Source organism: Onychostruthus taczanowskii, unplaced genomic scaffold (genome assembly GCF_017590055.1).
Source record: "Onychostruthus taczanowskii isolate IOZ18803 unplaced genomic scaffold, ASM1759005v1 scaffold217, whole genome shotgun sequence".
NCBI lineage: Eukaryota > Metazoa > Chordata > Aves > Passeriformes > Passeridae > Onychostruthus > Onychostruthus taczanowskii.
In genome coordinates, this window is record NW_024499429.1 from 185502 (window position 1) to 209668 (window position 24167).

Sequence of the window (24167 nt, forward strand, 5' to 3'; positions counted from 1 at the left end):
ACCCCTCAGTGCCCAGAGACCCCCAAATACCCAGGGACCTCAAAGTGCCCAGAGACTCCCAAGTGCCCAGAGACCCCCCAATGCCCAGGGACCCCTCAGTGCCCAGAGACCCCCAAATACCCAGGGACCTCAAAGTGCCCAGAGACTCCCAAGTGCCCAGAGACCCCCCAATGCCCAGGGACCCCTCAGTGCCCAGAGACCCCCAAATACCCAGGGACCTCAAAGTGCCCAAAGACCCCCAAATGCCCAGAGACCCCAAAGTGCCCAGAGACCCCACAATGCTCAGGGACCCCTCAGTGCCCAGAGACCCCCAAATGCCCAGAGACTCCCAAGTGCCCAGAGACCCCCAAGTGCCCAGGGACCCCCTAAACACCCGCCTTGGGGCACAGGGAGGTCCCTGGGGACAATTTGGGGGTCTCGCCCCCCCGCACCCCGTGGGCACCACGTGTGCCCTCACCGGAAAGGGGCGTGGTCTGAGCCAGAGGGCGTGGTTTTCACATACTCAGCCAATAGGAAGCGGCGAGCTCCTCTCTGACCCCGCCCCCTGCCGCCCACAGGCGCTCAAACGTCAATCAAAACGTGGCGGGCTGGCGGCCCGACCAATCACAGGCAGCTCCCGGGCGTGGGGCGGGAATCTAACGTGTATCAACCAATCAGAAAGAGCGATAGGCGGGGCTTCTCTCTAGCAGGCTCAGGCACGTTTCCGCCTAACCCGGAAGTTCTGCTGGGAGCTTCCGGTGCGGCGGCGGCGGCGCGGCCTCGTCAGGGCCCGCTCCGGTTCCCGGCGCCGTTCCTGGTCCCGTTCCCGTTCCCGGCCCCGTTGCGGGCCCCGTTCCTGGTGCAGCCATGGCGGACGTGACCGCCCGTAGCCTGCAGTATGAGTACAAGGCGGTGAGTGCGCGCCCGGTGCCCCGAACGCGGTCCCGTTACCGCGAGCCCGTCCCGTTACCATGAGCGCACCCCGGTACCGTGAGCTCCCTCCACCCCAACTTTGGTACCCCTTATGGGCCCCTCAGCCTCCTAATGGGACCTCGGACCCCATTTTGGGACCCCCTGACCCATTTGGACACCCCGGGTCCAATTTGGGGACCCCTTGGACCCTCCCCAGCCCCGTTTGGGACCCCCAGACCCCCCTCAGCCGCATTTGGGGACCCCCAGACCCCCCTCCCCCAGTCCCATTTTGGGGTTCCCCAGCCCCATTTTTGACCCCTTTCCCTTCTCCAAACCCCAACTGTCTCCCCCAGACCCATTTTGGGATTCTCCACCCATCTCCCAGCCCCATTCCACCCCCTCAACCCCATCCCCATCACCCCAAATCCATTTCAATCCCATTTAAATCCCATTTTACCCCATTTCAATCCCATTTTACCCCACTTTAATCCCATTTTTCCCCTCAGAACTCCAGCCTGCTGCTCCAAGCCGACCGCTCCCTGATCGAATGGGGAATCCCATTTCAATCCCATTTAATCCCATTTTATTTTTCATTTTAATGCCATTTGATCCCATTTTAATCCCATTTAATCCCATTTTTCCCCCCAGAACTCCAAGCCAACTGCTCCCTGATTGAATGGGGAATGGCACTTCAATCCCATTTTACCCCATTTTAGTCCCATTTTATTCCCATTTTTGTCCCATTTTACCCCATTTAAATCCCATTTCAGTCCCGTTTTACCCCACTTAAATCCCATTTAAATCCCATTTAAATCCCATTTAAATCCCATTTTAATCCCATTTTACCCCATTTAACCCCATTTCCCCCGTTTTCCCCCCAGAACTCCAGCCTGGTGCTCCAAGCCGACCGCTCCCTGATTGAATGGGAATCCCATTTCAATCCCATTTTTATCCCATTTAACCCCATTTAACTCCCATTTAATCCCATTTAAACCCCATTTAACCCCATTTTAACCCCATTTAACCCCATTTTAACCCCATTTAACCCCATTTTACCCCATTTTAACCCCATTTAACCCCATTTTACCCCATTTTAACCCCATTTTACCCCATTTTAATCCCATCATTTTAACCCCATTTAACCCCATTTTACCCCATTTTAATCCCATTTCCCCCCGTTTCCCCCCAGAACTCCAACCTGGTGCTCCAAGCCGACCGCTCCCTGATCGACCGCACGCGCCGGGACGAGCCCACGGGGGAGGTTCTGTCCCTGGTGGGGAAGCTCGAGGGGACCCGCATGGGGGACAAGGCCCAGAGAACCAAACCCCAAATGCAGGAGGAGAGAAGAGCCAAGTGAGCGGAAAATTGGGGATTTTCGTCGCGGGAGAGGTTCCGGTTTGGCTTTGGAAAATTGATTTTGTTGGGGGTTTACTTCCCAAAAAATTCGATTTTTTCTGGTGCTAAATATCCCAAAAAATCTGCTTTTCCTGGCTCCTAATTCCCGTAAAAACCTGCTTTTCCTGGAGCTTTCCTTTCTCCAACTCAACATTTTTGGGAATTTTTGGGGCTGGAAAACCCAAAACCCCAAACCCACCCATCTCAGAGATGCCAAAATTATCACAAAAAATGAAAGTCCATCAATTTTTTGGGAATAAGTTGGTCTGGAAAGAGCAGGATTTGATCCATGAGGGAATTTTTGGGGCTGGAAAACCCAAAACCCCAAACCAACCCATCGTGGAGGTGCCAAAATCATCGCAAAATATGAAAATAAATCAATTTTCCCGCGGTTTTTTTGGGGAAAAATGGGTCTGGAAAGAGCAGGATTTGATCCCTGAGTGTTCCTAATTCCCAGTTCTCCCCAATTTTTCCAGGAGGAGGAAGAGGGACGAGGACAGGCACGACATCAACAAGATGAAGGGCTACACTCTGCTCTCCGAGGGCATCGACGAGATGGTGGGCATCATCTACAAGCCCAAGACCAAGGAGACACGGGAGACCTACGAGGTTCTCCTCAGCTTCATCCAGGCTGCCCTGGGCGACCAGGTGAGCCCCGGGGTCATCTCTGGGATTCTGGGATTTGGGACTGGGGGATCCCGTCGTGGTGACCCCGTGGGATGAGGAATAGGTTGGGTTGGAAGGGGTTGGAGAAGTTCTGCCATGGGTTGGGATGTTTTCTGCTGGATCAGTCTGGGCTTGGACGCTTCCAGGGATTCCAGCTTCTCTGGGGATTCTATCCCACCCCCTTCCCAAAATCCCACATAGATCTCCACATGGAAGCATGGAATGGTTTGGGTTTGAAGGACCTCAAAGCCCATCCAGTCCCACCATGGGTCCCACGCATTCCATAGGTCCAGGTGGCTCCAGCCTGGTCTTGGACACTTCCAGGGATCTCAGCTGCTCTGGGAATTCCATCCCAGCTCCTCACCCGATGTTTCTTCCCAAAATCCCACCAAATGTCAGTAGGGAACCATGGAATGGTTTGGGTTTGAGGGACACCAAAGCTCATCTGGTCCCACCACGGGTTGGGACATTTTCCACTGTCCCAGGTGGCTCCAGAATGGCCTTGGACACTTCCAGGAATTCAGTGGCAGCCAAAATTTCTCTGGGACTTCCATCCCAGCCAGGAACTCCTTCCCAAAATCCCACCTAAACCTGCACATGGAACCATGGAACAATTGAGTTTGAGGGACACCAAAGCCCATCCGGTCCCACCACGAGCTGGGACATTTCCCGCTGTCCCGGCTGGCTCCGGGCTGGTCCTAGCTCGGAATTCCCACCTCGCTGTCCCCCCGCCAGCCCCGGGACATCCTGTGTGGAGCAGCTGACGAGGTCCTGGCCGTGCTGAAGAACGAGAAGCTGCGGGACAAGGAGCGGCGCAAGGAGGTGGAGCTGCTGCTGGGCCCCACCGACGACACGCGCTACCACGTGCTGGTCAACCTGGGCAAGAAGATCACCGACTACGGCGGGGACAAGGACATCCAGAACATGGGTGAGACAAACTGGGGAGGTTTTGGGCAACTTTTGGGATTTTTAAAAATTTTTTAGGGGTTTTTCGCGTTTTTTTTGCGATTTTTTCGCAATTTTTTTTTTTTGGGCAACTTTTGGGATTTTTTAAAATTTTTTAGGGGTTTTTCGCACGTTTTTTTTTGCGATTTTTTCGCAATTTTTTTTTAATTGTGAAGGATTTTTTTTTTTTGGAGGGTTTTGTGAGATTTGTAAGATATTATTTTGATATTTGTTTTGTTTGATTGTTAGTTTTTTGGGGATTCTTTTGAGTTTTTCTTTTAGGAATTTTTCGGTGGGTTTTTTTGTGATTTTTCCCAATTTTTTTTTAATTGTGAAGGATTTTTTTTTTTTGGAGGTTTTTGTGAGATTTGTAAGATATTATTTTGATATTTGTTTTGTTTGATTGTTAGTTTTTTGGGGATTCTTTTGAGTTTTTCTTTTAGGAATTTTTCGGTGGGTTTTTTTGTGATTTTTCCCAATTTTTGCAATTTTTGGCAAACTTTTTTAGCATTTTTGAGCATTTTTTAGAATTCCAGGTGGATTCTGGGTGGGATCCCATGCGGAATCCCAGGAATCCCCAGGAATTCCATGCCCTGTTCCCTGCAGATGACAACATTGATGAGACCTACGGGGTGAACGTGCAGTTCGAGTCCGACGAGGAGGTGGGGACGGCTCGGGGCTCCTGTGGGGTCACCCCTGTCTGATCCCTTGGTCCCATTTCCCTTGGTCCCATTTCCCTTGGTCCCATTTTCCTGGTATGACCCCATCAATCCCATTTTCCTTGATCCCATTTCCCTTGATCCCATTTCCCTTTGTCCCATTTCCCTCCTGGTTCTCTCTTTATCCCACATTCCTTAATCCCATTTCCTTTATCCCGTTTCCTTTCATCCCATTTTTCTCATAGGTCCTCATTTATCCCGTTTCCCTTTATCCCACCTTCCTCAATCCCATCTCCCTTTATCCCATTTTTCTTGTGTGACCCCATTTATCCCATTTTCCTTTATCCTGTTTCCCTCAATCCCATTTTCCTCCTGATTCCAAATTTATCCCATTTTCCCTCCTCCCTTTTTCCTCATGGGACCCCCTTGATCCCATTCCCATTTCCCTTGACCCCATTTCCCTTGATCCCATTTCCCTCCATCCAATTCCCATTTCCCTCCATCCCTTTCCCATTTCCCTTGATCCCATTTCCCTTGATCCCATATTTCAGGAGGAAAGGAATAAAAGGGGATTTTGGAGGGAAAAGAGGGATCAAAATGGGATTTCGGGTGTTAGAAAAAGGGATTCTGTGTGAGGAAAAAAGGGGTAAAAATGGGATTTCTGAGGGAAAAAAAGGGGTAAAAATGGGATTTCTGAGGGAAAAAAAGGGGTAAAAATGGGATTTCTGAGGGAAAAAAAGGGGTAAAAATGGGATTTCTGAGGGAAAAAAGGGGTAAAATGGGGTTTTTGAGGGTAAAATTGGGACTGTCCCCACAGGAGGGGGACGAGGACATCTACGGGGAGGTTCGGGACGAGGCGTCGGACGATGACCTGGAGGGGGACGAGGCCGTGGTGCGCTGCACGCTCTCGGCCAACGTGAGTGTGGCATTGCCAGAAAATGGGAATCTTCGGGGTTTTTATGGGATTTTTTTGGGGGGGTTTTATGGGGGGGTTATGGGAGTTTTGTAGGAATTTTTATTGTGAGAATTGTTGGGGGTTTTATGGGAATTTATGGGGTTTTTTTTGATTTTTTATGGATTTTTTTTGGATTTCATGGCCCTAAACTTCCTCAAATCCCAGGAATAATGGGAGTTTTTGGGATTCTGCAGCTGGTGGCCTCGGGGGAGCTGATGAGCTCCAAGAAGAAGGATCTCCACCCCTGGGACATTGAAAACTTGGGAATAATGATATTTTTTTTTGATTTTTATGGGATTTCATGGCCCTAAACTTCCTCAAATCCCAGGAATAATGGGAATTTTTGGGATTCTGCAGCTGGTGGCCTCGGGGGAGCTGATGAGCTCCAAGAAGAAGGATCTCCACCCACGGGACATCGATGCCTTCTGGCTGCAGCGCCAGCTCAGCCGCTTCTACGACGACGCCATCGTCTCCCAAAAAAAGGCAGACGAGGTCCTGGAGATCCTCAAGGTTTGTGGCCTCCAAATCCTTGGGATCTGGGGGAATTTTCCCTTTAAAAAGTGGGAATTTTGGTTGGAATTAATTCCTTGGGTTTTTACGGGATTTTGGGGTGGGGATTCCCAGGGATTTGCGTTGGGGGGTGGTTTTTCCTGGGAATTCGTCATCCATGGGCTTTGTTCCTTGTTGTGATACGGCACAAAATGATGACACAGGTTTGTTCCTCTCCTGATTTCCATGTTTTTGAGGAAAAATAGGAATTTTTGAGATGGTTTTTTGCACCTCCATGGGTTTTCCCCTCCTGATTCCCATATTTTTGGGAAAAATAGGAATTTCTGGGATTGTTTTTCTTCCTTCATGTGGTGTTCTCCTCCTGATTTCCAGATTTCTGTGGAAAATTTGGAATTTAGCTTCCAGGATTTTTTTTCCTCTCTTTTCCTGACCTCTCCTCACCTCCATCCCACGGAAATCAGGGATCTGGGTTCCCTGGGTGTGACAATTCCATGTTTTTTCCCCCAGACTGCCAGCGATGACCGGGAATGTGAGAACCAGCTGGTGCTGCTGCTGGGCTTCAACACCTTCGACTTCATCAAGGTCCTCAGGCAGCACAGGATGATGAGTGAGTGGGTTTTTTTTTTTTGTTTTCCAATGGAATTCTGGCCATGAAATCCCCAAAAATCCTATCAAAATCATTCCCACTCGTTTTTTTTATTTGATTTCCAATGGAATTCTGGCCATGAAATCCCCAAAAATCCTATCAAAATCATTCCCACTCGTTATTCCCTGGGTTTGTGGTGGAATGCCAAAAATCCCCATAAAATCCCCATAAAAAATCCTAGAAAATAAAAAAATTCCCATTAAAAAAATCCAAAAAATTCTGATAAAATTCCCATAAAAATCCCATCAAAATCTGAACAAATCCCCATAAAAATCTCCAGAATTCCCCATAAATGTCCTACAAAAATCCCCAAAAAATTCCCATTAAAAATCCTAAAAATTCAGATAAAATTCCCATAAAATTCCCATCAAAATCTGAACAAATCCCCATAAAAATCTCCAGAATTCCCCATAAGTGTCCTATAAAAATCCCAAAAAATTCCCATTAAATATCCTAAAAATTCAGATAAAATTCCCATAAAATCCCATTTAAAAATTCCCAACAAATCCCAGAAAAATCCCATAAAAATCCCAAAAAATCCCATAAAAATCCCAAAAATGTTGATTTTCCCCCCATTTCCCAGTCCTGTACTGCACCTTGCTGGCCAGCGCGCAGAGCGAGGCGGAGAAGGAGCGCATCATGGGCAAGATGGAGGCCGACCCCGAGCTCTCCAAATTCCTCTACCAGCTCCACGAGACAGAAAAAGAGGATCTGATCCGGGTCAGGAACTTTATGGGATTTGTGGGATTTGGGTTTGGGGTTGGAAATGGGGCTGGAATTCCCCAAAATCTGTGGGGAAGCGTCACTGCCGTGACCGCTTCAGCTTTTGTTTTTCCTTCAAAATCCCACCAAAAAATCAGCCTGAAATGGCCCAAATCCCACAAAATATCCCAAATGATTGTTCCTGGTTTATCAAAGTGGTTATTCCCAGTTTTTAGATGAGTTTTCCAAAGAAATGGAGGGAACAGGAACACCTGAAGAGGCTGAATCCCCATTTTTCCCCTCAGGTGTGGGAGCCATTTTTGTGAGGGGAAGTTTGGTTTTCCTGCCAGAAATGATTTTTCCTGATTTATAAAAATGGTTATTCCTGGTTTTTGGATGGATTCACGAAGGATTTGAGAGAATAGGAGCACCTTAGAGGAGTCTGAACCTCTTACCTGAAGTTGAATCCCGATTTTTCCCCTCAGGAGGGACGATCCTGGCAGGAGCCATTTTTGTAAGGAGAAATTTAGTTTTCCCACCTAAAATGATTATTCCTGATTTATTAAAATGGTTATTCCTGGTTTTTGGATGCCTTTTCCCAAGGGAATTGAGGGAAGGGGAGCACTTTGGAGGAGGGTGAGCCTCAATCCCAATTTTTCCCCTCAGGAGGAGCCCCCTGGCAGGAGCCATTTTTGTGAATGAGGTGAAATTCGGTTTTCCTGCCAAAAATTATTATTCCTGATTTGTTACAACGCTTATTCCTGGTTTATTTCTCAAAACTTGAGGAAACAGCAGCACTTTGGAGGAGTCTGAGCCTCTTACCTGAGGTCGAATCCTGATTTTTCCCCTCAGGAGGAGCGCTCCCGGCGGGAACGCGTGCGCCAGTCCCGCATGGACACCGACCTGGAATCCATGGACCTGGACCAGGGCGGAGAGGTAAAACCCTTGGCTTTGCTCCCACAGCACCCCCAGCTGTCCCAAAAACCATTTGATCCCACAGGGAAGATGGATTCCCACCTGGAATCTGCAGCTTTCCCTTCAAACATGAGGAGAAGCAATTCCTATTTTCCTTTCCCCCCATTTCCCCCCCATTTTTCCCCCATTATTTTTCCCATTTTCCCCCATTATTTTTCCCATTTCCCCCCCATTTTTCCTTCTTTTTTGCCCTTTTTTCCCCCATTTTGCCCCCATTTTTTTCCATTTTTCCCTTTTCTCCTCTCCATTTTTCCCCATTTTTTGCCTTTTTTTCCCCTTTTCTCCCCTCCATTTTTCCCCATTTTTTGCCTTTTTTTAACCTTTTTTTCCCCTCCATTTTTTCCCATTTTCCCATTATTTTCCAGGCTCTGGCTCCCAGGCAGGTGCTGGATTTGGAGGATCTCCCTTTTCTCCCCTCCATTTCCCCCCATTTTTTTGCCTTTTTTTTTACCTTTTTTCCCCCTCCATTTTTTCCCATTTTCCCATTATTTTCCAGGCTCTGGCTCCCAGGCAGGTGCTGGATTTGGAGGATCTGGTGTTCGCCCAGGGCAGTCACTTCATGGCCAACAAGAGGTGCCAGCTCCCGGACGGATCCTTCCGGAGACAGCGCAAGGGATATGAAGAAGTTCATGTTCCTGCCCTAAAACCCAAACCCTTTGGGGCTGATGAGGTTTGTTTCCCAAAAAAAATTAGAAAAAATCGATTTATTTTCACTTTTTCTTGTGAAAACCCAAACCCTTCAGAGCTGACATGGTCTGTCCCTCCAAAAAACTGAAAAAAAATTCATTTATTTTTCTTTTTTCTCCTGAAAACCCAGACCCTTTGGGGCTGACAAGGTTCGTTCCCAAAATAAAAAGGAAGAAATGGATTTATTTTCATGAATTTCCTTTTTTCTTTTTTTGTGTGTGTCCACATTGGGATTAATCCCAAATAGTTTCCCTAAACACTGGGATCAGTTTGGGATTTGAGGATATGACTTTTCCATAGAATATGAGAGGACAAAAAAAGACATTTCTCTCTTTTCCAGCCCTAAAAAATCAGAAACTTTCCTTTTTGACCTAGAAAAAAAACGTTTAATTCCTTTTTTTCCACATTTTCCCTCTTCCCAGCAATTGGTTTCTGTGGAAAAACTTCCCAAATATGCCCAGGCTGGCTTTGAAGGCTTCAAAACCCTCAACAGGATCCAGAGCAAATTGTTCCGGGCGGCGCTGGAGTCCGATGAGAACCTGCTGCTCTGTGCCCCCACGGTGAGGTCCTGGGATTTTGGGGGTTTTGGGAAGAATTCTGGGATTTTTTTGGGTGGAACGTCTCCATTTCAGAGTGTGGAGAAGACCAACATGGCACCCCTTTTTGGGGATGGAGAAGCTCAGGGTTCCTCAAGGTGGATCTGGGTTTGGGAATGGAGAAGCCCAGGGTTCCTCAAGGTGGATCTGGGGTTTGGGAATGGAGAAGCTCAGGGTTCCTCAAGGTGGATCTGGGGATTGGGAATGGAGAAGCCCAGGGTTCCTCAAGGTGGATCTGGGCTTTGGGAGACCTGGAGAACCTTGGACCTGTCCAAGAGAATTCCAGGATTTTTTTGGGGATTTTTTGTGACGGAACGTGTCGGTTGCAGGGCGCGGGGAAGACCAACGTGGCGCTGATGTGCATGCTGAGGGAGATCGGCAAACACATCAACATGGACGGCACCATCAACGTGGACGACTTCAAGATCATCTACATCGCGCCCATGAGGTCCCTGGTGCAGGAGATGGTCGGGAGCTTCAGCAAGGTGAGGGAGACCCGGGAGGTTTGGGATCAGCTCCCAAGGGAGGGTTGGGCTTGGGGATGACTTGGATCGGGTCTAAGAGGAGGTTTGGGGTTGTGGAGGGGTTGGGAACAGAGGTGAGGAAGGGGTTGGAGAACAAGGAGAAGGCTCTGGAGAATTCCTGAGGGATCTGGGATGGGTTGTGGGGTGGGAGAACGTCCAGGGATGGGGAACTCCTGAGGGATCTTGGATGGGATATGGGGTTGGAGAACATCCAGGGATGGGCGATTCTTGAGGGATCTGGGAAAGGACCTCAGCCTGGAGGAAAGGAGATCAGGGGCTTTGCACACCTCCCTGGCAATCCCAGGTGGGATTTGAGATTTTATCCAGGGAACGCCAGGAGAAGAGAGAACACCCTCAAACCGCACCAGGAGAAGTTTGGGTGGGATTTTGGGATTGTTCCTCCATGGAAAGGTCTCTCCTTGCTCATCCCATGGGTCTTTCCCAGCGTTTGGCCACCTACGGGATCACGGTGGCCGAGCTGACCGGGGACCACCAGCTGTGCAAGGAGGAGATCAGCGCCACGCAGATCATCGTGTGCACGCCCGAGAAGTGGGACATCATCACCCGCAAGGGCGGCGAGCGCACCTACACCCAGCTGGTGCGGCTGGTCATCCTGGTGAGCACCTGGGACGGACGGGGATGGGGCTCCTCAAGGTGGATCTGGGCTTTGGGGCTCCTCAAGGGGTTCCTCAAGGTGGAACTGGGGTTTGGGGCTGAAGGGGTTCCTCAAAGTGGAACTGGGGTTTGGGGCTGGAGAACCTCAAGGTGGATCTGGGGTTTGGAGTGGAGAAGCTCAGGAGGTTTCTGGAGGTGTTCCTCAAGGTGGATCTGGAGTTTGGGATGGAGAAGATCAGGTGTCCTTCAAGGTGTTCCTCAAGGTGGATCTGGGGATTGGGGTGGAGAAGCTCAGGAAGTTCCTCAAGGGGGATCTGGGGATTGGGGTGGAGAAGCTCAGGAGGTTTCTAGAGGTGTTCCTCAAGGTGGATCTGGAGTTTGGGATGGAGAACCTCAGGTGTCCTTCAAGGTGTTCCTCAAGGTGGATCTGGGGATTGGGGTGGAGAAGCTCAGGAAGTTCCTCAAGGTGGATCTGGGGATTGGGGTGGAGAAGCTCAGGAGGTTTCTAGAGGTGTTCCTCAAGGTGGATCTGGAGTTTGGGATGGAGAAGATCAGGTGTCCTTCAAGGTGTTCCTCAAGGTGGATCTGGGGATTGGGGTGGAGAAGCTCAGGAAGTTCCTCAAGGTGGATCTGGGGTTTGGGAGTGGAGAACCTTGGACCTGCCAACCATGACACCCATGGTGGAACCAGATGAGCTTTGTGATCCCACAAATCCAGATCAGGGAGGACAATTCCCTGACCTCTCCCTTTCTCCCAGGATGAGATCCATCTCCTCCACGACGACCGTGGGCCCGTGCTGGAGTCGCTGGTGGCCAGGGCCATCCGCAACATCGAGATGACGCAGGAGGACGTGCGGCTGGTGGGGCTCAGCGCCACGCTGCCCAACTACGAGGACGTGGCCACCTTCCTGCGGGTGGACCCTGCCAAGGGCTTGTTCTACTTCGACAACAGGTACAGGAAAATGGGAAAAGTTTCCTTTTCCATGGATTTTTGGTCACATTTTCTCCATAAATTCCCTTTTCCATGGATTTTTGGTCACATTTTCTCCATAAATTCCCCTTTCTATGGATTTTTCTATGCTGTTTTCTCCATAAATTTCTTTGTCCATGGATTTTTCTGTGCTGGTTTCTCCATAAATTCCCTTTTCCATGGATTTTTTTTATCACATTTTGGATATTTTTTATCACATTTTCTCCATAAATCCCCATTTCCTGCTGATATTTTTTCCTGGCAGTTTCTCCATAGTTTCCCCTTTCCACTGATTTTTTTTCCTGGTATTTTCTCCATAAATTCCCTTTTTCAGGGATTTTTTTTAAACCACATTTTCTCCATAAATTCCCCCTTTTCCATGGATTTTTTTCCACAAATCCCACGGATTTTTCCCTCCCAGCTTCCGGCCCGTGCCCCTGGAGCAGACCTACGTGGGCATCACGGAGAAGAAAGCCATCAAACGCTTCCAGATCATGAACGAGATCGTCTACGAGAAGATCATGGAGCATGCCGGCAAGAACCAGGTCCCACCTCATTCCCAAGAATTCCACCTTAATCCTATTTTAAAAAATGGGATTTTTCTCTTTTTTTCCCCATGCTTTAAGGTGCTGACCCTGCAGGGAATTTTGGTGGAGTGGAGGTTTTGGGTTTTCCCATTTTCGGGGTGATTAATTTGGAATTTTCCTTTTGGGATGAGGGAATTCCTGGATTCATTCCAGCTGGATTAATTCCAGATTTTTTCCAAGTCTCCCACCCTTTCCCAGGAATCTCTGGCTGATCCCAGCTCTTTTCTCAGGCTTATCCCAGGAGCTGATCCCAGTTTTTCCCATGCTGATCCCAGGCTGTTCCCAGGCTGATCCCAGGTTTTCCCACGCTGATCCCAGGCTGATCTAGGCTGATCCCAGGCTGATCCCGGTTTTTGCAGGTGCTGGTGTTCGTGCACTCGCGGAAGGAGACCGGGAAGACGGCGCGGGCCATCCGGGACATGTGCCTGGAGAAGGACACGCTGGGGCTCTTCCTCAGGGAGGGGTCGGCCTCCACCGAGGTGCTGCGGACAGAGGCTGAGCAGTGCAAGGTGAGCCTGGGGGAAAACAGGAAAAATCGGGGAAAATTGGGAAAATACAGCAGGGAAAAAGCAGAAAAAATTGGGGAAAACTGGGGAAATCTGGCAGGGAAAAATTAAGAAAATCCAGCAGGGAAAAACTGGGGAAAAGTGGGGAAAGATCAGGAAAATCCAGCAGGGAAAAAGTGTTTTCCAGTCCTTTATCCAAAGTAGAGGTGGAGTTAGTTGCTAATTTTGGGAAAAATCTGGAAAAATCTGGGAAAATTGGGAAAAATTTAGGAAAGCTTGGGAAAATTTGGGAGAAATTGGGAAAATTTGGGAAATTTGGGGAAATTCTTCAAGGAAAAGTTGGTGGGTCCTCAATTCCCAAGAGATTTTAAGCTGGACGTGCTGTGATGACTTCTCCACCCTCTCCATCCCCACCCTGTGGTGGTCCCAAACTTTTCCCTTGGAATCTTTTCCCACTTTTTTCCTGGATTTTTTTTGGATTACTTTTGTTTTCCCCCAGAACCTGGAGCTGAAGGATCTCCTCCCCTACGGCTTTGCCATCCACCACGCCGGGATGACGCGCGTTGACCGCACCTTGGTGGAGGATCTCTTCGCCGACAAACACATCCAGGTGGGACCCTCATTCCAGAGGAAATTCTGGAATCAGATCCCAAAAATTTTTTGTTTGGGATCCTGCTCTGATGTGGAAAAAAGGGATTTGCCTCAAGGATGAAATGGGAGATGAAAATGGAGTTTTTTGGGTGGAAAAGGAGATTTTTGGATGGAGGTTCCTGGGTTGGTTTGGAGGTTCCTAGGTTGATTTGGAGGTTCCTGCTGGATCTGATCCCTGGTTTTGGGTGGATTTGGAGCTTCCTGCTGGAACTGACCCCAGTTCTCCTGCAGGTCCTGGTGTCCACGGCCACGCTAGCCTGGGGCGTGAACCTGCCGGCGCACACGGTGATCATCAAAGGCACGCAGGTGTACAGCCCGGAGAAGGGGCGCTGGACAGAGCTGGGAGCCCTGGACATCCTCCAGGTGGGACCTCCAGGAGGACCTTCCTGGCCTCAAATCCCATCCAAAATCCTGGTTTTGGCTTTCCTCCTCGTTCTTCTCAGTGTTGTGGGGTTGGAGGGGAGGGGGAAAAGTTACTCAGGAATTCCACGTCCAGATTCTTCCGGATAATTCCTCAAGAATTTCATGCCCAGATCCACTTGAGATAATTCCATGCCCAAACCCTCCTGAGATAATTCTTCAAGAATTCCATGCCCAGATGCCCCTGAGATAATTCCATGCCCAAACCCACCTGAGATAATTCCTCAGGAATTCCAAGTTCCCTGAGCTGTTTCTCCCGGTTCCAGATGCTGGGCCGTGCCGGGAGGCCCCAGTACGACACGAAAGGAGAAGGAATTCTCATCACTTCCCACGGAGAGCTCCAGTATTACCTGTCCCTGCTCAACCAGCAGCTGCCCATCGAGAGCCAGATGGTGGCCAAGCTCCCGGACATGCTCAACGCTGAGGCTGTGCTTGGGAATGTCCAGAATGCCAAGGTTGGATGAAATTCCCGATTTTCCGTAGGGATTTGTTGTCGTGGTTCTGCCCCTTGAGATAATTCCTTGCCCAAATCCACCAGAGATAATCCCTGCAGAATTCCATGCCCAAACCTACCTGAGATAATTCCTCAGGAGTTCCTTTTGGGATTGAAGTGTTTGGGGTGTTCTTGGAAGAGTTTTTGGGGTGGGAGTGGAAAATGAGGGGAAAATGTGGGAGTGTTTTAGGGTTAATTCCAGAATGTTTTCCAGGAGATGTGGGGAAAGGGAATTGGGCACCAGGAAAAGCAGATTTCCTGGGAATTAAGGAACCAGTAAAAGGAGATTTCCAGGGAAATTGGACACCAGGCAAAGCAGCTTTCCCTGGATTTCCCGGCTCTATTTTGCGGGATTTACCCGGGATCAGCTCCACCCCAGGGCTTCCTGAACATGCCAGAACATCCCAGGGATCATTCAGGATTTGGGAATTCTGTAGGACGCGGTGAACTGGCTGGGCTACACCTACCTGTACATCCGGATGCTACGGTCGCCGACCCTTTACGGCATCTCCCACGACGACCTGAAGGCGGATCCGCTCCTGGAGCAGCGGCGCCTCGACCTCGTCCACACCGCGGCCCTGATGCTCGACAAGAACAACCTGGTCAAGTACGACAAGAAAACCGGGAATTTCCAGGTGGGATGGCCAAAAAAATGGGGATTTTTAGGTGGGAGGGGAAAAAAATATGGGGATGTTTAGGTGGGAGGTTCCTGTGGGTTTATCCTGGCCATTCCCATTGTTTTCCTGGCCATTTTTCTCCTCACTATGCCTGTGGTTCCTCCCGATCATTCTGGCTGTTCTCCTGGCCATTCCTGTGGTTTATTCCCGGCCATTCCCATGGTTTATTCCCGGCCATTCCTGTGGTTTATCCCAGCCATTCCTGTGGTTCCTCCCAATTGTTCTGGCTGTTCTCCCAGCCATTCCCGTGTCCCATGGCTCCTCCCAATCATTGTTGCTGTTCTCCTGGCCATTCCTGTGATTTATTCCCAGCCATTCCCATGGTTTATTCCTGGTCATTCCCGTGGTTTATCCCCGGCCATTCCCGTGGTTCATCCCAATTGTTCTGGCTGTTCTCTCAGCCATTCCCATGGTTTATTCCCAGCCATTCCTGTGGTTTATCCCAGCCATTCCTGTGGTTCATCCCAATTGTTCTGGCTGTTCTCCCAGCCATTCCCGTGGTTTATTCCCGGCCATTCCTGTGGTTTATCCCAGCCATTCCTGTGGTTCATCCCAATTGTTCTGGCTGTTCTCCCAGTCATTCCCATGGTTTCTCCCGACCGTTCCCGAGGTTTATCCTGACTGTTCCCGTGGTTTATCCTGACTGTTCCCGTAGTTTATCCTGACTGTTCCCGTGATTCATCCTGACTGTTCCTGCCGTTTTCCCGGCTGTCCCTGCAGGTGACGGAGCTGGGCCGCATCGCTAGCCATTACTACATCACCAACGAGACGGTGCAGACGTACAACCAGCTGCTGAAACCCACCCTGAGCGAGATCGAGCTCTTCCGCGTCTTCTCCCTGTCCTCGGAGTTCCGCAACATCACCGTGCGCGAGGTGCGGGAACGGGCAACACCCAACACCCAACAGCGCCATCACCCAACAGCTGTCAATCAACACTCAACCACCCCCAACAGCCATCACCCAAAAACAGCCATCACCAATCAACCATCATTCAACAACCATCGCCCAACAACACCCAACACTCAATACCCAACATCAAACACACAGCACCCAACAACACTCAACGGCACCCAACAACCATGACCCAACAACACCCAACACTCAATACCCAACATCAAACACCCGTCACCCAACAACACTCAACAGCCCCCAACAGCCATCACCCAACAACACCCAACACTCAATACCCAACATCAAACACACAGCACCCAACAGCACCCAACAGCCATCGCCCAACAACACCCACCATCCATCCCTGTTTTCCCCCAGGAGGAGAAGCTGGAGCTGCAGAAGCTTCTGGAGCGAGTCCCTATCCCGGTGAAGGAGAGCATCGAAGAGCCCAGTGCCAAGGTGAGCTCTGGTGGGAATTCCCAGTGGGAATTCTGCTCCCTTCCCTCTCTGGGGTGTCCTGGATGGGGCTGGGAAGGATAGAGAGATCCAGGAGATCCGTGGGATTGTGGGGAGGATGGAAAAGGAGGTGGGAGAAGGGAATTAGATGCCAGGAAAAAGAGATTTCTTGGGATACTTGGGACCAGGAAAAGGAAATTTCCTTGGGAATGAGGAACCAGAAAAAGCAGATTTCCTTGGAAATTTGGAAACAGGAAAAAGAGGTTTCCTTGGGAATTTTGTATGAGGAAAAGGAGGTTTCCTTGGGAATTAGTAATGAGGAAAAACAGCTTTCATGGGAAATTTGGAAAACAGGAAAAGTAGCTTTTTTGGGAAATTTGGGAACAGGAAAAGGAGATTTCCTTGGAAATGAAACTCCAGGCAAAGCAGCTTTCCTGGGATATTCCCTGAGAGCTTTTCCATCACTATTCCCAGATCAACGTCCTGCTCCAGGCCTTCATCTCGCAGCTGAAGCTGGAGGGGTTCGCCCTCATGGCCGACATGGTCTACGTCACCCAGGTGAGCCGGGAATTCCCTCGGAATTCCCAGTGGGATTGGTGAGGGGCTGGGATGGAATTCCCAGAGCAGCTGGGACCCCTGGAAGTGTCCAAGGCCAACGCTGTGTGATGGCACCAGTTGTGGTGACACCAGTTGGGATTTTGGGTCATTCCCACCCCAAACCCCCTGCAGGCTGGCACACGGGGTGGGGTGGGAATTTGGGAATGTCCAGGATGTGGCCCCAGAACCTTTCCCTGTCCCGCAGTCGGCCGGGAGGCTGATGAGAGCCATCTTTGAGATCGTCCTGAACCGCGGCTGGGCCCAGCTCACCGACAAGACCCTCAACCTCTGCAAGATGATCGACAAGCGCATGTGAGTCCTGATCCCACAGAATTCCCCAAAATTCCTGCAGTTCCCGGTGTCCCCTGAGCCCCTGGGTTGTCCCCACAGGTGGCAGTCCATGTGTCCCCTGCGCCAGTTCAAGAAGCTGCCCGAGGAGGTGGTGAAGAAGATCGAGAAGAAGAATTTCCCCTTCGAGCGCCTCTACGACCTCAACCACAACGAGATCGGTGCTGAAACGGGGGGAAATCACCCAAAATCTGGGATGGGGAGGGGTTTGGGATCGCAGCACAGGAGAATCCCTGGAATCTGGGCTAAAATCCCCTGAATTTAGGTTAAATCTCCCAAATTTGGCTAGAATCCCCTAAATCTAGGCTAAAATCCCCTGAATTCAGGCTAAAATCCCCTAAATCCAGGATGGGGAGGGATTTGGGATTCTGGCATGGGAAAATCCCCCAAATCTGGGCTAAAATCCCCCAAATGTGAACTAAAATCCCCTAAATCTGGGCTGGGGAGGAGTTTGGGATGGTGACATGTGAAAATCCCCCAAATCCGGGTTAAAATCCCAAAAATCCTGGTTTAGATGGGATTTTGAAAAAAAAAAATTCTTTGTTTTGAGGGTGGGGAATTTCTCCAGGATTTTCCCTTAGAAACTGGGGAATTTCCCCTCAGAAATTGGGAAATTTCACTCAGAAATGGGGGGGTTTCTCTTCAAAAACGGGGTAATTCCTCCAGAAATTTCCGAGTGTCTGGAGCAGAGGCTTCACCCTCCGAATCCCGCTCCTTTTGGCATCCACCCTGACCCCATCCCTTATTTTTTTCCACCACCCCTCACAGGAGAGCTGATCCGGATGCCGAAAATGGGGAAAACCATCCATAAATACGTGCACCTGTTCCCGAAGCTGGAGCTGTCCGTGCACCTGCAGCCCATCACGCGCTCCACGCTCAAGGTGGAGCTCACCATCGCGCCCGACTTCCAGTGGGACGAGAAGGTGGGAAAGTCGGGGTTCGGGGTGGGAAAGGGGGGTTACGGGGCTGGGGATGGGAATTGTGAGGGGAAATGGTGGGGTTTGGGGTGGGAGGGTGGAAATTGTGAGGGGAAATGTAAGGGGAAATGGGGGGGTTTGGGGTGGGGGGGGGAAATTGGGAGGGGAAATGGGAGGGAAAATGGGGGATTTTGGGGTATAGGGGTGGAAAATGTGAGGGAAAACGGGGGATTTTGGGGTATGGGAGTGGAAAATGTGAGGGGAAATGTGAGGGAAAATGGGGGATTTTGGGGTATAGGGGTGGAAAATGTGAGGGAAAACGGGGGATTTTGGGGTGTGGGGGTGAAGTTGTGAGGGAAAATGGGGGATTTTAGGGTGTGGGAGTGGAAAATGTGAGGGAAAATCTGAGGGGAAATGGGGAATTCCTGGCCTGGGGTGTGGAAATCCTGAGGGGAAAGTGCCCTGTTTGGGGTGAAAAATGAGATTTGAAGGGGTTGGGACGTGGAAATTATGAGGGGAAAATGCCCAGATTGGGGCAGAAAGGGGGAATTTTGAGGCTGGATTGTGAAAATCATGAGGGGAAAAGGGGGAATTTTGGGGCTGCATTGTGGAAGTTGTGAGGGGAAAAGGGGGAATTCTGGGGGTGGGATGTAGAAATCCTGAGAGGAAAATGCCTTTACTGGGGGGAAAAATGGGATTTATGGGGCAGGATTGTGAAAATCATCAGTGGAAATGCCCTGATTGTGTAAGACCAGAAAATCTGGGGTTTGGTTTTATAAACCACGAGGCAAAACACAGTCCTGGGATGAGAAGAAGCCATTTTGATGCCTGAACACTTGGAATTGTGGGGGCTGGGACAGGGAATTGAGAATTTCCCCTTTTTTTTTCCAGGTTCATGGCTCCTCTGAGGCCTTCTGGATCCTGGTGGAGGATGTGGACAGCGAGGTGATCCTGCACCACGAATATTTCCTGCTCAAGGCCAAATATGCCCAGGATGAGCACCTGGTGACATTTTTTGTGCCCGTCTTTGAGCCCCTGCCCCCCCAGTATTTCATCCGGGTGGTGTCCGACCGCTGGCTCTGTGAGTGCCCCTTTTCCTGGGTTTATTCCTGCTTTTATTCCTGTTTTTTTCTGCTTTTATTCCTGTTTTTTTTCTGGTTTTATTTCTGTTCTTTCCTGGAATTTATTCCTGGTTTTTCCTGGGGTTTGTTCCTTGTTTTATTGCTGATTTTCCCTGGGGTTTATTGCTAGTTTTTATTGGGGTTATTCCAGGTTTTATTGCTTCATGAGTGCTCCTTTATTGGGGTTTATTCCTGTTTTTTTCTGCTTTTATTCTTGTTTTTTCCTGGTTTTATTTCTGTTCTTTCCTGGGATTTATTCCTGGTTTTTCCTGGAGTTTATTCCTTGTTTTACTACTGGTTTTTCCTGGGGTTTATTGTTAGTTTTTATTGGGGTTATTCCAGGTTTTATTGCTTCATGAGTGCTCCTTTATTGGGGTTTATTCCTGGTTTTTTCCAGGTTTTTTTATCCCTATTCCCAAACATTTGGAATCTGTTTTTTATCCCTATTCCCAAACATTTGGGATTCTGGGTTTATCCCTTTTCCAAAACCTTTGGAATTCCAGATTTATCCCTATTCCCAAACCACTGGAATCTGTTTTTTCCCCTGTTCCCAAACCTTTGGGATTCTGGGTTTATCCCCTCTCCCAAACCTTTGGAATCTGTTTTTTATCCCCTCTCCCAATCCTCCACAATCCATCTCTCCTCCCCTTCCCCTCCTTCCAACCCCACAACCTCACCCCCATGGCAGATCCAGTCCCCCTGGGTCCACCCACCTGGAAAATTCCAGGAATTCTTTCCATCCTCCAGCCTGTGAGACCCAGCTTCCCGTTTCTTTCCGGCACCTGATCCTTCCTGAAAAATACCCGCCGCCCACGGAGCTGCTGGACCTGCAGCCGCTGCCGGTGTCGGCGCTGCGGAACAGCGCCTTCGAGAGCCTCTACCAGGACAAGTTCCCCTTCTTCAACCCCATCCAGACTCAAGGTGGGACTTCCAGCTCCTCATCCCACCGGGATTTCCCAGGATTTGGTGGTTTGGCAGGAATTTTGGGGAGTTGGGGAGTCGCGGGGTGGTTTGGGAGTTTGTTGGTGGGGTTTTTGATGGGTTCAGCAGGTTCTGGAGGTTGTGGTTGGTCCTTCTGCTTATTCCACCTGGATTTCATCTCTCCCAGAGTTTTGGGATCCATGGATTATTCATTATTCCCAGTTTTGGGATCTGTAGTTAATCCTGTGTTTCCAGAATTTTGGGATCCATGGTTTATCCCCTCTCCCAGAGGTTTGGGATCCGTGGTTTATCCCCTCTCCCAGGGCTTTGGGATCTGTGGTTTATTCCCTCTCCCAGAGTTTTGGGGTCTGTGGTTTATCCAGTCCCAGACTTTTGGGATCCATGGTTTATCCCCTCTCCCAGAGTTTTGGCATCTGTGGTTTATCCAGTCCCAGACTTTTGGGATCCATGGTTTATCCCCTCTCCCACCATCTTGGGATCTGTAGATTATCCCCTCTCCCAAAATTTTGGGATCCGCGGTTTATCCCTAAAGATACTTCCCAGAGCTCCTCTCCCTCAGACTGAATCCTCACCCCATTCCCAAATTTTTTCCCCCTAAACCCACGGGAATTCCCCCCCGACTGCCCAGTGTTCAACACGGTGTACAACAGCGACGACAATGTCTTCGTGGGCGCGCCCACGGGCAGCGGCAAAACCATCTGCGCCGAATTCGCCATCCTGCGCATGCTCCTGCAGAACTCCGAGGGCCGCTGCGTCTACATCACCCCCATGGAGGCCCTGGCCGAGCAGGTGAACCCCAGGAATTCCCTGGAGCTGGGAATTCCCACCTTCACCCCTCGCTTCTTCGGGATCCACTCGGGGTTTGCGCGTCCTGCTGCTTCTGGGGGTGGGTTACACGGCGGGGTTTGGTGGGAATTGCTTCAGTTCCGGGGGAGTTTGGAGGGAATTGCCCCATATTGATGGGAATTTGGTGGGAATTGCCCCAGTTTTGGGATGAGACTGGTCTGCTGGGAGTTGCCCAGGAATTTGGCAGGAATTGCCCGAGTTTGAGAGGAATTTAGAGGGAATTGCCCCACTTTGAGGGGAATTTGGTAGAAATGTCCCCAGTTTGAGAGGGATTGGGCAGGAATTGCCCCAGTTTGAGGGGAGCAACACCACTCCTGTGTGAATTCTTGAGAAATTTGGTGGGAATTGCTCCATTTTGAAGGGAACTTGCTGGGAATCACCCCAGTTTGGTAGGAGTTTCCTCAATTTGAGAGGAATATGGTGGGAATCACCCCCATTTTTGGGGATAACACCACCTCTCCTCTGTGAATTCCGGATAAATCCGTCTGGAACCTCCTGGATTCAAGGCCAGTCCCTGTTTCCCAGGTTTTCATGGATTGGTACGAGAAATTCCAGGAGCGCCTCAACAAGAAGGTGGTGCTGCTCACGGGGGAGACCAGCACGGACCTGAAGCTGCTGGGAAAAGGGAACATCATCATCAGCACCCCGGAAAAGTGGGATATCCTCTCCCGCCGCTGGAAGCAGCGCAAGAACGTCCAGAACGTCAACCTGTTCATCGTGGATGAAGTGCACCTGATCGGGGGCGAGAACGGGGTGAGAGTCCTGGGAATGGGCTGGGGATGGGTCCAGCCTGGAATGGGAGGTTCCCAGTGGGATTTTGACTTGTTTTGGAGCAGGTTTTCCTGGTGGGAATTGATCCGATGGGATGGGAGGGTCAGAAGGGGTTTCCATGGGGTGTCCTGGATGGATCTCCAGGAAGAGTCTTGATCCCGCTCCTGATCCTATTTCTGATCCTGTTCCTGATCCCGCTCTTGATCCCAATCCTGCTCTTGATCCTATTCCTGATCCTGATCCAGGTCCTGATCTGTCTCCTGATCCCACTCCTGCTCCTGCCCCATCCTTATCTCTCAGGAAGCTCAGGAGGGGTTTCCATGGGTTCTCCTGGCTGGACCTCATCCTGATCCCATTCCTGATCCCGTTTTCCCCCGCAGCCCGTGCTGGAGGTGATCTGCTCGCGCATGCGCTACATCTCGTCGCAGATCGAGCGGCCGATCCGCATCGTGGCGCTGAGCTCGTCGCTGTCCAACGCCAAGGACGTGGCACACTGGCTGGGCTGCAGCGCCACTGCCACCTTCAACTTCCACCCCAACGTGCGCCCCGTGCCCCTGGAGCTGCACATCCAGGTGGGGACAGGAGCGGCCGGGATTCTTGGAAAAATCCCTTGGGAGCGTTGGGAATCCTTGGCCATAATCCATTGGGGTTGTTGGTAATTGTTGGCCATGATCCTTTGGGATTGTTGGCCATTCTTGGCCATGATCTCTTGGAATCATTGGGAATCCTTGGCCATAATCCCTTTAGATCATTGGTTATCCTTGGCCGTGATCCATTGGGATCGCTGGTAATTCTTGGTCATGATCCATTGGCATTGAGATTGAATTTGGCCATTGATCACCAATCCAAGGATCAATCATTTCCATGCCAGAATTAAGCGAATTTTCCAGGATTTCCCACCAGTTTGGCAGGGATTCCTTTGGGATCCATCTGGATTTGGGGTTTTTGGCAGGGTTTCAACATCAGCCACACGCAGACGCGGCTGCTGTCCATGGCCAAGCCCGTGTACCACGCCGTGATGAAGCACTCGCCCAAAAAGCCCGTCCTGGTCTTCGTCCCCTCCCGCAAACAGACCCGGCTCACGGCCATCAACATCCTGACCACCTGCGCCTCTGACGTCCAGCGCCACAGGTGGCACCTGGGGGACACCTGGGGACACCACGGGATGGGCTGTGGGCTTGGAGAATGTCCAGAGATGGGGAATTCCTGAGGAGGAAAGGGGACACCACAGAGCCACCCAGGGACACCTGGGAACACCACAGGATGGGATATAGCGCTGGAGAAGGTCCAGGATTGGGGAATTCCTGAGGAGGCTGGAAAATGGGACACCTGGGGACACCACGGGATGGGCTGTGGGGTTGGAGAATGTCCAGGGTTGGTTTGTAGGGTTGGAGGTGGAGATGAGGAATTCCTGAGGGAGCTGGGGGGACTTGGCCTGGAGAAGAGAAGGATCATGGGGTGGGATTGGGATTGGGACGGGATAGGATGGGATGGGATGGAATGGGATGGGATGGGTTGGGATGGGATGGGATGGAATGGGATGGGATGGGTTGGGATGGGATGGGATGGAATGGGATGGGATGGGTTGGGATGGGATGGGATGGGATGGGTGATGCCAAAGGCCTTTCCCACGCTGACCAATTCCTGGATACCCTGCCAGGTTCCTGCACTGCGCCGAGAAGGACCTGGTGCCGTACCTGGAGAAGCTGAGCGACCCCACGCTGAAGGAGACGCTGGTGAACGGCGTGGGGTACCTGCACGAGGGGCTCACGGCCATGGAGCGGCGCGTGGTGGAGCAGCTCTTCAGCTCCGGTCAGAGCGCGGCGGGGTCGGCTTCGGGATGGGGTGGGATTGATCTTGGCGTTGGGATGGATGGGATGGAATGGAGATTGGGATTGGGATCGGGATTGGGATGGGATGAGCTTGATTTTGGGGTTGGGATGGAATGGGATGGATGGGATAGAGACTGCAATCGGGATTGGAATGGATGGGACAGAGGTTGGGATTGGATGAATCTCCACCTCCCACCCCCCTCTCCGAGTGCCCAGAGCCCCGGGATCTCTGTCCCCCCTGACCCCAGGTGCCCTCCCTGTCCCCAGGAGCCGTGCAGGTGATGGTGGCCTCGCGCAGCCTCTGCTGGGGCATGAACATCTCGGCCCACCTGGTGATCATCATGGACACGCAGTACTACAACGGCAAGATCCACGCG

At 50.7% G+C, this 24167-nt stretch overlaps 1 protein-coding gene across 1 annotated transcript in view; it reads left to right on the plus strand.

Moving 5' to 3' along the window:
* Positions 1–414: 414 nt before the first annotated feature.
* SNRNP200 (small nuclear ribonucleoprotein U5 subunit 200) overlaps positions 415–24167 on the plus strand; it is a 29874-nt gene continuing 6121 nt past the window's right edge. Inside the window, exons 1-35 of the mRNA XM_041404616.1 lie at positions 415–891; positions 2081–2244; positions 2763–2934; positions 3688–3880; positions 4504–4559; positions 5374–5472; positions 5869–6021; positions 6529–6628; positions 7251–7387; positions 8222–8305; positions 8841–9014; positions 9454–9591; positions 9957–10112; positions 10597–10767; positions 11524–11717; positions 12157–12280; positions 12682–12831; positions 13328–13438; positions 13711–13842; positions 14166–14354; positions 14830–15027; positions 15790–15942; positions 16339–16419; positions 16891–16974; positions 17219–17325; positions 17404–17522; positions 18130–18284; positions 19170–19359; positions 20147–20320; positions 20970–21130; positions 21713–21940; positions 22339–22530; positions 22911–23089; positions 23619–23770; positions 24058–24166. Of these exons, the coding sequence (XP_041260550.1) occupies positions 847–891; positions 2081–2244; positions 2763–2934; positions 3688–3880; positions 4504–4559; positions 5374–5472; positions 5869–6021; positions 6529–6628; positions 7251–7387; positions 8222–8305; positions 8841–9014; positions 9454–9591; positions 9957–10112; positions 10597–10767; positions 11524–11717; positions 12157–12280; positions 12682–12831; positions 13328–13438; positions 13711–13842; positions 14166–14354; positions 14830–15027; positions 15790–15942; positions 16339–16419; positions 16891–16974; positions 17219–17325; positions 17404–17522; positions 18130–18284; positions 19170–19359; positions 20147–20320; positions 20970–21130; positions 21713–21940; positions 22339–22530; positions 22911–23089; positions 23619–23770; positions 24058–24166 (5024 nt within the window). The 5' untranslated portion in view covers positions 415–846. The remainder of the gene's footprint in view (positions 892–2080; positions 2245–2762; positions 2935–3687; positions 3881–4503; positions 4560–5373; positions 5473–5868; positions 6022–6528; positions 6629–7250; positions 7388–8221; positions 8306–8840; positions 9015–9453; positions 9592–9956; positions 10113–10596; positions 10768–11523; positions 11718–12156; positions 12281–12681; positions 12832–13327; positions 13439–13710; positions 13843–14165; positions 14355–14829; positions 15028–15789; positions 15943–16338; positions 16420–16890; positions 16975–17218; positions 17326–17403; positions 17523–18129; positions 18285–19169; positions 19360–20146; positions 20321–20969; positions 21131–21712; positions 21941–22338; positions 22531–22910; positions 23090–23618; positions 23771–24057; position 24167) is intronic.